General features: G+C 45.5%; 1 protein-coding gene across 1 annotated transcript in view; it reads right to left on the bottom strand.

Moving 5' to 3' along the window:
• Positions 1-3171: 3171 nt before the first annotated feature.
• ITIH6 (inter-alpha-trypsin inhibitor heavy chain family, member 6) overlaps positions 3172-15516 on the bottom strand; it is a 43366-nt gene continuing 31021 nt past the window's right edge. The window contains exons 7-13 of the mRNA XM_011991988.1: positions 13006-13177; positions 10217-12250; positions 8311-8403; positions 7225-7260; positions 6946-7059; positions 4281-4658; positions 3172-3383 (exon numbers count right to left, since the gene is read on the bottom strand). Of these exons, the coding sequence (XP_011847378.1) occupies positions 3172-3383; positions 4281-4658; positions 6946-7059; positions 7225-7260; positions 8311-8403; positions 10217-12250; positions 13006-13177 (3039 nt within the window). The remainder of the gene's footprint in view (positions 3384-4280; positions 4659-6945; positions 7060-7224; positions 7261-8310; positions 8404-10216; positions 12251-13005; positions 13178-15516) is intronic.

Below are 15516 nucleotides of genomic sequence, written 5' to 3'. Positions count from 1 at the left end.
CCTTCCCTTCAATGCAGCAGATTCCCTTCTGGCCCAGGGTGTGTCTAGAAATGTTGTCTGGGAACTGGGGCCTAGAAAGGGGGCCTCACAACTCTGACCAGTACTCTGTCCCATTGTAGCTTAGGTGGTATCCAAGATGCAAGGCAAAGTCCTCCCCACTCTTCCCTCTTCTCTCCTCAAGTGGAAGGAAGAAGTCCCTTTTGGAGCTATCAGCTGTGCAGCCTGGGGTTAGGGGAAGTGTTGTGCCAGTACTCCTTTTGCCACCCTGCCTAATGTCTCTGTTGGTTGAGTGCCCTCCCCTCCCCAGTCCACTGTCTCAGAGCCCAGTTTAGCACTAGGACTTGCTTAGGAGTTGCAGTCCTTGTGTCCTAGACTGCCTTTCCTGTTTACTTGGGGCCCCAAAACACTTTGGCCCAAGGTGGTGTGTCTTGTGGGAATTCAAATTTCAACTGCTGGGATGGGCAATTCCCCTCTGGCTAGGGCTGGTTTAAATGTTCCCTCTGCATGCAGGCGTCAGCTGAGTTCGTTATTTTGCTTTCTGCTATGACAGGGCAGCACTGAGTTCAATGCCTCACTTCAATTGCTGTGCTTTCCCTCTCCCAAGTAGTCAGATTCTCTCTCCACACCCCTCAGCCACTGCTAGGGGATGGGGAGGTGGTGTTGGTGAGTCAAGACTGTTTTTCCTACCTCTTCAGTGCCTCTTTCAGTGATATGAAGTTTAAGACCAGGTACTGTGAGTGCTCACCTGATTTTTTGTTCTTATGAAGCTGCTTTTTGTGTGTGTGTAGATAGTCGTTTAATTGGTGTCCTTGCAGGGAAGGCGGGGAATGATAGGTGGAGCCTTCTATTCTGCCATCTTACACTGTCTCCCTCTGTGTTCTTCTGTCTGGGTATCTCTGAGACTCTCTATTCCAGGGTCTGTGTATTCATAAATCTGCATATGCCTCTTTCCATATGCCCTGTGTTAGTGAGTCCCCGAGTCTGTGCATTTCTGGAACTTTGCTTTCTATGTCTGTGTCTCTGTATTTCTGTATCCTCTTCTCCATCTATTTTCCCCAGCTTTTGTCAATATCTCTGTATTATTGTTTCTTTATGTTACTGTGGTTGTGTTTTAAGTTGTTCTGTGATTCAGTCCCTCTCTTTTTCAGTTCCTGTGTCTCTTTCTCTGGGTTCCCATGGCTGTTGACATTTCTATGAGTCTGTTTGTCAGCATGTCTTTCTGTATCTGTTTCTCTTTCTGTGTCACTCTGCCCCTGGTTTTGTTTTGGCCTGGCTCACCTCCTCTGTGTTCCTGCCTCTCTGTTTGCGTCTGGTGTCTGATTCCACATCTTTTTATCTTTAAGCGACTATCTCTGTGTACCTGGGTCTGATTCCCTGTTCCCATGCTTTCTGTTGTGGCTGTGGTTGTCGATTTGTGTGTAACTTTTTCTGGTGTTGCCAGGTGCATTTTGGTTCTGTGACTTTGCATCCTTGCTTCTCTGGATATACTTCTTTGTCATATGTTTATGCCCATTTGCTGATATTCTGTCTGTCTGATCTATGTGTTTAGGTTTCCTTGTTCCTGTTTCTATCTTACTAGACATGTCCCTGTGTTTCTGTCTGTGTCTAGCCTGTGTCCATATGACTGTGTTTGTGGGCTCACATCCCTATATCTACTTGTTCTGGGTTCTCTGTCTCTGAATTCCCAATGTCTGTCTCACTATGTCACAATGTCCCCATTTTACCTGGGTCTGCATCATGCCTGTCCTTATGTCTCTGTCCTGAACCTTATCTCTTTTCTTGTAACTGTTCAAGTATCTGAGTCTCCATGTCTTTATCTATGGATCTGTGTACATATAAGTCTGTGTTCCTGTCTCACTCTTAGTGTATCCCTTTGCCTATATCCCTATCTTTGTTACCAAGCTTGGGTCTGTGTAACGTCTCTGTTTCTACATCTTTATATGTCTCTGGCCCTGTGTTTCTGTGTTCTTCTCCTACTCTCTGCCTCATGTCTGCAAATCAGTATGTCAGTGTATCTCTGAGTTTCTACCCCTCTGACCTTGGTGTCTTGGACTGTGGTCCTAGTCCGTGTCTCCCTGGTTACCTATGTCCCCATGTCTCTGTGTGTCTTGATACCTCTGCTTCTGTGTCTGAATCTCTGTGTTTATCTATCTCTTTGTATATAGTTGTATATCAGTGTCTTTACATTACTCATTTTGTGTCTGTACCTAAGTGACCTTTTTTACTCTTTGCCTCTTTGTAACAGGGACAGTAACTGAAAACCATGAAGAAACAGAGATGCAGCCAGAGAACATCTGTTCCTTTTTCTCTGAGTTTATGTCCCTGATGCTGCCACCCTGGCTCCCTCTCCCCATCTTTTAATGTCTCTATACTCCTATGTCCATGTTTGTTTTGTGATTCCTGCGTTTCCATAAGTTTATCTGTCCCTCTATTCTCCATCCATATCTGTGTCCTTGTCACAGTTTTTCTGGGTGAGATCCTGTGTCTTTGGTTGTGAGTATGTATATATGTCTGTCTATTGCTATGTTATGGGATCCTTTTTTGTTAATTCATTCTTTTAACGAATATTTACTAAGCACCTATTATGTGAGAGGCACTGGGGTTACATAGATGATTCAGAAAATGTCCTTGCCCTCAAAGAGCTCACAGTCTAAGTCAGGGATCCAGACAAGTAAACAGATGATTACTACACAGTATAAGTGCTGTGAGTGTGGAGGGGTGGGGGTGGGCTATAAGAACCCAGAGAACAGGACCAAACTCAATCTAGGGCAGGCATCAGGAAAGGCCTCCTAGAAGAGGTAACAACAAGGACTTGAAGGATGAATTACATTCACCTGCAGGAACAAAGGAAGAGTGTCTCATGCAGAAGGAAAAACACATGCAATGGTCCAGTGGTAGGAGTGAGCACGGTTTGTTAGGGAAACTCTGAGAACCTCAAATATGCCATAGGAGTCAGGGAAAGGACAATGAAGATTCAGGAGTCCCTGACTCTATGTCTCTGCATGCCTATGTATTTTTATACGCTGGTATATGTGTTCCTTAGAACATGCGTGAGTCTGTGTGTCCCTGTGTGTGCTTCCATGTCCTTGGGTCTCTGTCCCTGGCTCACCCCATGCCCTGGTTTCCAGATCTCCCAAATTCGGGTCTCCTGGCTCTGGAATTCAGAAGCCATCACAGGACATAGGAGAGGTAGGGGTGGCCCAGAAGCAGCTCTACATGAGAGCGCTTCACCAGCCAGCAGGAAGCCCAGCGGGGCAGCAGCCTTGGTGAGTCCTTCAGCAGCCTCTTGCCTAGAATCACAGGCACATCTGGGCCATGGTGCCTTCGTAAGCATGGCCCCATAGGTCCTGTCACCAGTCGGATGTCTGCATGCTGGAACTGCCCTGAGGGAGAGAGATGCAGTGCTAGTCAGGGAGGTGGCCTGAGTCCCTGCTCAGAGATCTGCAAGGAAGCTCAGCAGGAAATCCAGAGGGATTTAAAGGAGGAAGAAGGAGGGGCAGCAAAGGACCAGAGGAGGGAAGAGGCTGGGCATTGTGGGAACTGTGCAGGAGCCAGATGGGGCTGGAGTGTAATATGGAAGTAGGGAGCCAAAGTGGATGAGATGGCAGAGAAAGGGGGACAGCCAGGCTTGGAGGAGAAGACAGGAAAGATTAGAAAGGAGACAAGAGGAGGGAGGAGACCTAGAGGAGGTAAAAATATCTGTTCAACCCACTGTCGCTCTTTGATGTGAGCCTCTGCTTTAGGTTCTGCCAGTGTCTCCTGACCTATAGCCTGGCATTCTGCAACCTCCCTTCATAGCTGTCTCCAGAGGGATCTTTGTAACACCCAGATATGACTGTGTCTCTCTTCTGCTTATAACCCTTCATGGCTCCTCATTGCTTTCAGGATAAAGCCCAATTCCTCATCCTAGCATTCAACTCTGACAACTCAACTCCATTTCCTCCAACATCTGTTCCTTTCCTCCACTCTTGTTTAGCCTTTCAGACTCAGTGTGGGTGTGTCTACCTCCTCCAGGAGGTCTTTCTTGAGCTCTGAGGCTGGGCAAGTTCCCCCACTCTGGTTTTCTCTAGCTCCCTGGGCAGCTTTCTGTCCAGCAATGATCTCCTCCTGTGTTCAGTATCCATATCTGGGTCTATCCTCTGTCAAGATGAGGAGCTCCCCGAGGGAAAAGCCTGTCTCTGATTCCTCTTCCTGGTTGGGGGTATAGGTGCCTTTCACCCTGACAGAGTCTTTTTGGGGGCTGGTGCTCCCTGGCCCCTCTCAGCCTCAGCTGCACTTACCTATCAGGCCACGGGCTGAGGGGCTGAGGCCTGAGCCATTGGCCACATAGAACCCCAGGTGGGGTAGTTGCAGGGTACTGGGATGTCTGTAGCGGTGCCGGAGGACTAGGAACTCAAGGTAGGGCCCAAGGCGGAGGGTAAGGCGGGCTGCAGCAGCCACATAGAGCTCCAGCTGGGGCCTCTTCAGTAGGGCAGGTCGGTCCCAGGACAGGCGCAAGGTACCCTCACCTCGCAAAGATATAGAACTGCGGCTGATGGTGATAGTGTAGGCCCGGGGTTTGTCTGTAGTGACTGTGATGATCTGGAAGTAGGTGCGAGTCTGGTCCTTGTGGCCCGGCCTTGGTGGTGCGCCAAGCAGCTTCCCACTCACGTGCAGTCCTGGAGGGAGGGGAGTGTGGGCCTGGAGCGGGGACTTTTGCATGGTCGTTTACATGGTCACCCACAGCATGGGCAGATGAAGTAGTGCAGATTTGTAGCTAGAGGGCCAGCTCCTGATAGAACTACTTTTACCATGGTCCACCTGGCTGCTGCTTCCTGAGCAGTGTGTGGGGTGGGGGCATATAGTATGTGTGCACATGCTTACCCCAGTGTGGTTGTTTGCATATATATGTGTGTTTGCCTCTGAGTGTGTAATGTGTGTGTTTGGTTATGTTCATATGAGTAACTCTGGGCATATCAGTACATCTGCATGTTTGGAGAACGTGGTATGTTAGAGTGCATATATTTGGTTGTACATTTATGTATGTGCCTCTGGATATGTTGGTGTTATATGTCTTTGTGCAATAGTGTATGTTATGTGTACCTGGTTATGTGTTGGTGTGTACTGATGTGTATCTGGAGTGTCAGTGTGTGTGCATCTGGATTTGTGTCATTGTTTGGCTTGGTGGGTATTTCTATGCATCAGTGTTTTTCATATAACTAAAGTAACAGAGTGTGTTTGCTGCCTGTTATGTGTTGAATTCCTGGAAATTGGGATTAACCCGGGGGTATTCAGTGCTTGTATGCCCAAGTGTGTTGATGTGCATGCCATTGTGTATATCTGGGCATGTACTGTGTGTCACCATGTGTCTAGGTGCATATTTGCATATTTGTGGGTGGAAGGAGTGTCAAAATATGCACACCACAGTGTGTATGAGGAGTCTTCAAAAAGTTCATGGAAAATGCATTTTATGAAAAACTATGCATGGATTTCAAAATTTTTTGCACCAAAATAAGCTAATTTGTTACAACACAGATGAACCAGATCTAGTTTGAAGCATTGAGAAGGACAAGACATCAGTTTGAAAAGAGCGGCTATCAGAGCAGCATGAACTCTGCTAAAATTGAAGGAAGAACAATTTATGGTGAAGCTTGGGTGCAAGAATGGTAAAATTATTGGTGTTTTATGAAAAGTTTATAAGGGCAATGTCCTAAAGAAAGCAGCACTTTACAAATGGATAACTCGTTTTAAGAAGGGATGAGACAATGTTGAAGATGAAGAAGCCTGCAGCGGCAGACCATCTACATCAATTTCCGAGGAAAAATTCATCTTGTTCATGCTCTAATTGAAGAGAACTGGCAATTAACAGTGGAAACAATAGCCAACACCATAGACATCTCAGTTGGTCCAGCTTACACAATTCTGACTGAAAAATTAAAGTTGAGTAAACTTTCAACTCGACAGGTGCCACAACCATCACCAGATGCACCCAGATCACCTGCAGACAAGAGCAGAGCTTTCAATGAAAACTTTAAACAAGTGGGATCAAGATCCTAAAGCATTCCCTTAAAGAAGTATAACAGAAGATGAAACGTGGCTTTATCGGTATGATTGGTATGATCCTGAAGACAAAAGCACAATCAAAGCAATGGCTACCAAGAGGTAGAAGTGGTTCAGTCAAAGCAAAAGCAGACTTGTCAAGAGCAAAGGTCATGGCAACTGGTTTTTGGAGATGCTGAAGACATTTTGCTAGTTGACATTCTGGAGGGTCAAAGCATGATAATATCTGCTTATTATGAGAATGTTTTGAGAAAGTTAGCCAAAACTTTAGTAGAAAAATGCCTGGGAAAGCCTCACCAGAGAATTCTTCTCCACCATGACAATGCTTCTGCTCATTTCTCTCATCAAACAAGGGCAATTTTTCAAGAGTTTTGATGGGAAATCATTAGGCATCAACCTTACAGTCCTGATTTGGCTCCTTCTGACTTATTTTTGGTTCCTGATCTTAAACAATCTTTAAAGGACACCCAGTTTTCTTCATTTTTAAATAATGTATAAAATACTACATTAACATGGTTAAATTCCCAGGACCCTCAGTTCTTTATGGATGGACTAAATGACTGCTATCCTTGCTTATCTTGTATTTGATGGAGCTTATGTTGAGAAATAATGTTTATGTTTTTAATTTTTTATCGTTTAATTCCATTTTACCACAAACTTTTTGAAGTTCCATCATATTTGTGTGAGTTTACTCTATGCCCTTTTGTGTGTTTATCTGTGAGTATCTTGGTGTTTGAGTGTATTCACATGTGTTTTCATGTGTGTCTTGGTGTGTTCTTGTGTGTTACCATGTGTTAGTGAGGTGCATTGCTATGTGTCTGGGGTATTAGCCCACAAATGTCTAGGGTTATTGACATGGATATATCCAGCTGTGGTGTATGGGGATGGAGTTCTTAGGGCTCGTACCTGCCTTTGGGTCCTCTATGAGCTGCAGCAAGTCCCCAGGGTGCCCATTCAGTGTGAAGCAGATCTTCTCTTCTGAGTGTGGGATTTGGATCACAAAGTGGGGGTCCCCGTCCACTGCAAGGCAGAAGATACAAGTCTAAAGTTAAAGGAATAAATGGAAGGGAGAGGGGAAGAGAGAGTAGGGAAAGGGAAGAGGTTATGTCTATTTCCCCAGCCCCAGTCCCAGTGCACAAGCTGCCCTGTACTCAAAGAGGGAAGCCATGGGTGTGACTGGCTTACCTGAGGAGGAGAAGGTGAAGATGCTAGGCAATGTGCCTGCAAAGGAGAGAGAGACTGTGTTGAGAAGGGACTAATCTATCACATCCCTAGGAATTCTGGGACCTCCTCCCAGATAAAGGCCAAATTCCTGTGTTCAGCATTTAAGGCTTTTCTGAAATCTAGTCCCTGCCTAGCTCTCCAGTCTTTAGGCTCTAGCCCAACCAAACTATTGTTATGAGTGTCCTACCTTCTCTTCCTAGGGACCCTTTACTCCTGTTTTTCCTGCCACCTGGAATGTTTTCCTTTCCCTTAACTACCAAGGATGAATTTCTAGTTATCCTTCAAGGCCAGCCCAAATGCTATTTTCTCTTGCTCTCTGCCTGTGGTAGATAGAATTCTAAGATGGCCCCCAGGATCCCTTGGTGTACACACTCTGTAAAATCCCCAGAGCTGTGAATATCATGAAATATCCTCCCAGAAATAGGTTATTTCATGTGACCCTATTGACCTTATGAAGAGTATATTATCCAGGTGGGCCTGACCTAATCATGTAAGCCCTTAAAATTTGCATCTAGAGGTCAGAGACAGAGGTGTCAGAGAAATTTAAAATGTGAGAAGGGTTTGGCATTAGGGGAATGCTCCATGGCTGCCTTTGAAGATGGAGGAGGACTACATGGCAAGGAATGCAGGAGATTTTTAGGTACTGAGAGTGGCCCCAGGTAACCTCTAGCAGCTGACAGTGATCCTCCAGCCAACAGCCAGCAAGTAAACAGGGACCTCAGTCCCAGCAACACAAATAACTAAATTCTGCTAACAAAGTGAATGAGTGTGGAAGAGGATGAGAGCTCTGTGTGACAGACACCATGATTTCAGTCTTGTGAGACCCTGAGCAGAGAATCTAACTAAGCTATTTCTAGACTACTGACTTACAGAACTGTGAGATTATTAATTGGTGTTGTTTTAAGCCACTAAATTTGTGGTAAATGTTACACAACAATAGAAAACTAATACATTACCTCCCTCTGGGCTCCCACAATGTCAATAAGAATTCTAATGGAATGGAAATGAAGGCCCAGGGGATCTTTGTCAGGGGAGCTCCTTGCTCACCTTTTGCTAACCCCACAGAACTTCCTTGAGATTCCATGCTGCCTCCAGCTCCTCCCAGGATCTCCTCAGAATTGCCATCCCAGTTTGGACTTCCTGCCAAGCACAAAAGAAATAAGAAAACTCTTCAAATTCCCAGGGCAAAAGCTCACAATCCTCTGACAAGGAGAGCCCTCACTGGCTCTGCAGGCTGACCTGCCCATCTCCAGGACTGGGACCTTATGCTCTCCACAGCCTCTTAATCTTTCAAGCTCAGATATGTTCAAAGTTCTTCCTTATAGAATTTGTACATTCATTTGTCCATTCATTCATTCAGGCATTGCTTAGGTATCAGGTATATGGTGGTGAAAACTAGAGACATAGTTTCTGACCTGGTGAAGCTCATAATTTAGTAGGGGGTGGCAGACATGAATGAAATCATAATTTATCACAAATGGTGATAAATGTTATTAGAAAAAGATAATGGGGTGACCGAAGGAGTTAAACAGAGACCTGAAGTAGCCTGCTTGGGGGAGGGTGGGTAAGGAGATCTGAGCTGAGATCTAAGGCATGAGCTGGAGTTTGAAGGGTAATGGAAGGGATGAGGGCAGCAGGAAGGGGTAGGACAAAGCTGGTCAGGTGATTATGAAGCAGAGAGAGTAGCTTGAAAAAAGTCCCTGGGTGAAGATGGGGTAGGGTGTTCATTGGAGGAGCAAAGTAGAGACCAGTGGGGCTGGAGTTCAGAGAATGGGTGGGAGAGGGTGAGGTCATAGAGGAAGAGGGATAGGCAGCAGATCACACAGAGCCTGTGGGCCATGAAGAGGACTTTTAACTTCATTCTAAGTATGATGGGAAACCCTTGAGGGATTTTAAGTAGGGAAAGGGCATGACATGATTTGTGTCTTTAAAGGATCCCTTTGGCTGCTGGGAGAGATTGGCCTGTAGCAGGACAGGAGAGGAAGCAGGGAAACCAGTGAGGAGGCTGGAACAGTTTTCTAGGTGAGACACAATGGTGGTTTGCTGTAGCACAGTGACATTTGGGGTGGTGGGAAGTGGATGGATTTGGTAAATATATTAGAGGTAGCATTGTCAATAACTGAGGGTGGATAGGATATTGGAGGGGTGTCTGAGGAGAGAGGCATGTAGAGGATGTCATACCCAAATTTGCATCCCTGTGATTTAGGCACCCTCAATGTGTTCTAATCCTGCCCTATAAGGTCACCTAGGAAATGTCACTCCTTCTCTTAGGAAGGCAGGATACTGGAGTGGTGAATCACATTCATTCTGTGACCAGATTGTATGAGTTCAACTCTCCGACTAGCTGTGTGACATTGAGAAATTTATTTTACCTCTCTGTGCTTCATTCTCCTCACGTGTAAAATGAAGATGTCAACAGTTTCTTGTGAGGATTAAATGAGGGACAAGTACAATATGCAGAGCAGTACTTGTGCATAGGAAGAGCTGACAAATGTTAACTTATTATTTCATAGTTTTTTTGGAAATTAAAGACAATTTTAATTATCTTCCCCAATTCTTCTACCCCTGTCATTAAGCAGGACTATTCACAGAGCACAGAAAAACCAATAAGACCCGCCTTGTCCAATGATGCATTCCTCCCCTGCTTGGGAAGCATCAACAATTCTCTTGTCGAACAAAGCAAATGTCAAAGCTAACCCTTGGCCAATTTGTTTCTGTTCAGCCTTCCCAGCCTCAACACTCCTCCTCTCCCAAGGCCTCTAATTCCATGCATGTATACTGAGGCCCAGATAAGTTAAGTAACTGGTCCAAAGTCCCAAAGCAAGCAAGCAATCAAGCAAGGAAGCAGCTGTCCCATCACTGGAGTCTACATAAGCCTTGTAGATTCCCAGCTCCTAGTACTGTTCATTCATAGCTCACCCTCATGGCTCGACCCCTCACCCATGGCACTCACCATCTTCATCAGGAGTGAGGAGGGTATAGAAAACTGGTGGATTCAAGGACTCCACGAACTTGGATTCCACCATTGATTCAGACAGCAGCTGTAGCTCCTCGGGGAGAAGGAGCAGACTGATGGCCTCAGGGAGGATGCTAGAAGGCAGCAAGATTGGCAGGTTTGGAGGGCTGCCTTCTGGTGTAGGCCTGGAGCTGTTGAGTAGGCTCATTGTTGGAACTCCTGGCCTAGATGGTCCCAGAACTTGTCTGGTCCTCTGGGGACCCGGGAGCAGATCATGCTGATGCCAGAACCTTCCAGGGGGCAGAGTGGGAGTAAAAGGCGTGGGGAGGGGTTCTCCAAGGACAGAGGTGGTTGTGGTACTACTGGGACCTGTGGAACTTGAGATTGTATTTGGAAATGTGCTTAGGCTCTCGGGAAGTGGGGGCCTTGGTCTGTCAGGTCTAGGAGGTAGTGGGGTTTGGGGCATATGAGGATTTGGGGTCTCAGGCTTGGAAATTGATATGCTTGTGGAAATTTGGTGTGGTGGGGCACTTGGTTTAAGAGATAATGAGACTTTAGGGGTCTTGGACAAGAGGATTTCAGGCCTGGGGTGTGGCATGTTGTTTCGGGTCTTGGGAGCAGGAACCCTAAGTCTGCTGTGTGGTGGGTACTTGGGAACCTGAAGTGTAGAGACTCCAGGTCTTGACTGTGGCAGGCCTTTAGGTGACTGTGATGTGAGTGCCCCAAGTTGGGGGTGTGATGGAGCACCAGGTCTGCAATGCAGTGGAGTAACATGTTTCACAGTGTCAGCTTTGGGCAAGGCTGGGATGCCAGGTTTCAGAGGTGAGACTTGTGTCTTGGAGTTCATGGGTAATATATCAAGATTCTGGTGTGATAGAGTGCTGAGCTTCAGAGGCAACAGAGTACCAGAATTTGAGGGCACAAGAACGGTAGGTTTTGTCTTGAGAGTTGCCTGGGCCAAGGTGCCAGAATCCTGTTGTGCTGGAGTTTTGGCCTTTGGGTATGTAGGCGTTGATAGGGTATGAAGGCTCTCTCGCAATGGCTCCAACTCTTTGGAACTTAGCATCTTCTTGGTAGAGGCAGTAGTAGTTGAGGATAAGTAGAACTTTGGTTTCACAGGCCTTGATTTGGGGGAAATGACCTTGGGCACCAAGGCTGGCTGAGCTGTGCTTATCCCTAGGCCATGCCTGCTGCTGGATGAGGGCATTATGGTGTCTGGCCCAGCAGAGGTGGAGGTCTGTCTCCTGGTCTCCTCACTGGCCTCCTTGGGTTGCACCAAGACCAGCGAAGTCAGAGGTGTGACAAAGTTGTATTCAAGGGACAGGTTGAGGACTTTGGCAGCCAGCAGGTGGCGAATGGTGGTGTCACGAGCTTGGAAGCGTGCATCCAGCAGCTCTCCAATGGTGACATAGGCCCAGAGGCGGCGGATGAAGTGGGCCACATTGGGGGCTGGCTCCCCTGGGCAACCAAAGGTCTTCTGGCTGTTGTTGGTGGCCCCTTCACTGTGGCGGGCCACAAGAAGCTGATCCTTGGGGCCACGGGCTGCCAGGTGGATGCCCAGTTCCTGTTTGCCTGGCTGTACCTGTCCTGCCACCACCAGCTCTGAGCCACCAAAGTAATTGGGGAAAACGGCCCAAGGGGAGGCCCCAACCAAGCCACCCAGGTAGTTCAGACGCACATCTGCCAGCAGAGGCATGGAGATCTCCTCATAGAGGCCCTCCAACTGTAAGGCCGCATCAGTGTCCTCATATATGCGCCGGGCTATTCCCCGGTTTTCCAGGGACAGGCGGCGCAGCAGTGTAAAGTCAGCATCATCCCCAAAGGCCAAGGTGAAAAGGGATACCCTGTGGCCTACTGCCTGACGGACATTGGAGAGGATCGCACTGGGGGTCGTCACGCCAGCCGTGGGCTCCCCATCTGTCAGGAAGATGATAAGAGGGATCCTCCCCACACTGGGGCCCCTCCCAGGCTCCTGGTTGCTATGGTTCAGCACTGAAGCAGCTGCCAGCAGAGCTGAGTTGATGTCGGTCCCTAATTGGGGAATAGATTGTGAGACCATCTTCTCTGGTCACTTCTACCCCCATTGCAGACAAACTGGGCACCTCACCAACCTCCCAGGCTCGCAGCTCCTTATCTTTGCTCAGGCAGTATCCACTGTTTCTCCTTCCCAACTTCTCCACTCCCACCCAGACTTGCTGAGATCTGACATTGAGGCCCACATGTCCTTGGCTTTTATCACTCTCTGTCTCACACTGTTCTTTGTCTGTTTCCTTGGTGGTGCAGGGTCGAGGGGGGAGATGTCTCATTCCCCAGCGAGACTGGCAGGTTCCCAAGGATAGCACCCCCCCGCCTTCTTCTTGCTACAGGGGAAGAAAGGACAGAGTTGACAGGAGGCAGTGGATAGAGGAGAATTCAGTAGTTGTCAGAGATGATTGCTCAAAAGCTAGAATCAGGGCAGCAGCTTCCTCAAATGCTTGAAAATAAATATCTAGATTATTGATTTAAAGAAAGTTTAGCAAATTCTTTCAAGTGTTTGCTTTAAAGAGGAGGAAACTGAGGCCAAAAAGAAATGTGTCCTAAGACACATGGAGAATCAGCTGTGCTCTTTCTACAAGGAAAGGGTGATGGGAGAACACAGAGGACCAAGGACCACATTTGTGTGAAATGTAGTCTTGATATTTCAGGCACTGTGAGAGTTGAGGAGGATGGGGAAATGAAGAGAGGATTTCAGGAATTTCCCATATCACCACAGCCTGCCCATTTGAGTGGGTAGATCTAACACTTACAACCATCAGCTTCCATGCGATGCAGGTAGTCCTTGGCACTGTGGACATTCTGGATGGTGGCCTGGATAGAGCCTCCAGCTTTCCAGACATTAATTGTGTCAGAAAAGGATATGATGTTGAAGTAGTCATTGGCTCGAAGGTCACTGAGGATCACATTCATGGCCTTTTTAGTCTGTGGGATATGGATGAAATGAAGGGAATGGGACAAGACTTGAGGTCTATGAGATTGAAAGGCTTTTTCTGCACAAGGCATTAAAATCTAAGTGTTATATGGTTTTAAGACCCTCTGACTGCAGGACTCTGTGAATCTAGGATTCTCAGGTGGAAATATGGGTTCCAAGGCATTGAACTGCACTGTTTAATATGGTAGCTAATAATAGTCACATGTAGCTACTTATATTTGAATATAAACTAGCTAAACTTAAAGAAAAATTTAAACATTTAATTCTTTACTTGCAGTAGCCACATTTCAAGTGTTCAATAGCCACATGTTGCCAGTGGCTACTATATGAGATAGCACAGAATTTTAGGTCATTTCTGTCATCACAAAAGTCATATTGGACGCTGATGGTCTAAAAGGTTCAAGCTCCATGTTTTTAGAGCTCTAGAATTCATTTACTATATGGTTCCTGGGCTCCATGACCCAGGATTCAATGATTCCAGAATTCTAATGTTTAGGACCTTTATGATCCCAGGTCTTTATAGCTGCCTTTCAATGACTTTCCATGCTTTAGTTCTGCTGTAATCTGCTCTTCTGCCTCACCCTCCATTTCTTCCAGGCTAGTCTCACCAGCCCCTAGAAAACTCAGTTTAACTCCATAAACCTTGCTTTTTTGTGCTCTTTAGATAGCATACTCCTCTCCAACTTCCCTTTATTTATTCACATCTTTACTGTTCTTTCAATTGCTCCTTCTCTGGAAAGTTCTTCCTTAAATTGCCAACCCCGACCCATGCCCTTCTCACTTAGATATTCCCTGTCCCAGTCTGTTCACTGACTGTTTTACATGAAATATTTTTACTTTCTATCCAAATATTGAACTCTTTGAGAGAAGGGTTTATAATGCTTCCTTTTCTTGTCTCCCTTCTCTATGGCAACACTAACATAGGGCTAGGCCCATAGGAGGTTCAGGGAATACAGTATATAGGATCTACTATTAGGTATCATTTACAGGACACTTGCTATGTTCCAGACACTGTGCTAAATCCTTTAGATGCATCAGCTCATTTAATTATCACAGCAACACAATGAAGAAGGTACTAATATTATCCTCATTTTACAGGTGATGACACTGAGACTCAGAGAGGTAGTGACTTGCTTAAGGTCACACAGCTAGTCATTGATGGACAAGGGATTCAAATCCACATTTGGGAGGTTTTAAGTCCAGTGACCCTAAGCACAATATTATGATATTATGCTTTCAATCCTTTATATAGGTATGGATTTCAGAGACCACAGGCAGGACACTTGGGACCCACCTTTCTCTACACCTTAAACTGATAGGAAATGTCTTTAATGCTTCTAAGTGGATTAGAGTCTTTTCTGCCATAGGGAGAGCTCTGGGGATAAGTCATACATTCTGGGACAGGGAGCTAAGCACCATACTCTTGTTTCCATTGAGAGAGAAGAGACTTAATAGGATGGCTTTTCCTGAGAAGAGCAGTAGAAAAGTGAGAGCCTATGAGGTACTGGAAGTCAGAATCTCTTGTTGACCAGGAATAGATTGTTTGTAGAAGTGTGCTGTTTGATCTCCAATTACTTTGAGATTTCCCAGCTATCTTTCTGTAATTGACTTCTAGTTTAATTTCATTTGATTTGAAAGCATACTTGGTATGATTTATATTATTTTAAATTTGTTAAGGTATGTTTTAAGGCCAAGGATATGGTCTATCTTGGTAAATGCTCCATGTGAGCTTGAGATGGATGTGTAATCTGCTGTTGTTGAATAAAGTATTCTAGAAAAGTCAATTCAATCCGGTTAATTGATGGTGCTGTTCAGTTCAACTATGTCCTTACTGATTTTCTGCCTGCTGAATCTGTCAATCACTGATAAAGGGATGATGAAGTCTCTAATTATAATAGTGGATTCATATATTTTTACCTTCCAGTTTCATCAGTTTTTACTTCATATATTTTGGTATGTTGTTGTTCGTTGCATGCACATTAAGGATTGTTTGTCTTCTTGGAGAATTTCCCCTTTACCATTATATTTCTTTTATTGTTATATCATATAATGCAACTGTTTATTGCTGAAAATTTCCTTGCTTTGAAGTCTATTTTGTCCAAAACTAATACAGCTACCGCAGCCAGCTTTCTTTAATTTGTGTTAGCATGGTATATCTTTCTCTATCCCTTTGCTTTTGATTTTTCTGTATCTTTATATTTATTATTATTATTTTTTATTACTTCTTTTCATTTTTTAATTTATTATTATTATTATACTTTAAGTTCTAGGGTACATGTGCATAACGTGCAGATTTGTTACATATGTATACTTGTGCCATGTTGGTGTG

Source organism: Mandrillus leucophaeus, unplaced genomic scaffold, assembly GCF_000951045.1.
Source record: "Mandrillus leucophaeus isolate KB7577 unplaced genomic scaffold, Mleu.le_1.0 Scaffold400, whole genome shotgun sequence".
Taxonomy (NCBI): Eukaryota; Metazoa; Chordata; class Mammalia; order Primates; family Cercopithecidae; genus Mandrillus; species Mandrillus leucophaeus.
The sequence above is the reverse complement of the archived record's forward strand: the minus strand, read 5'-3'. Positions and strand labels throughout refer to the sequence as shown.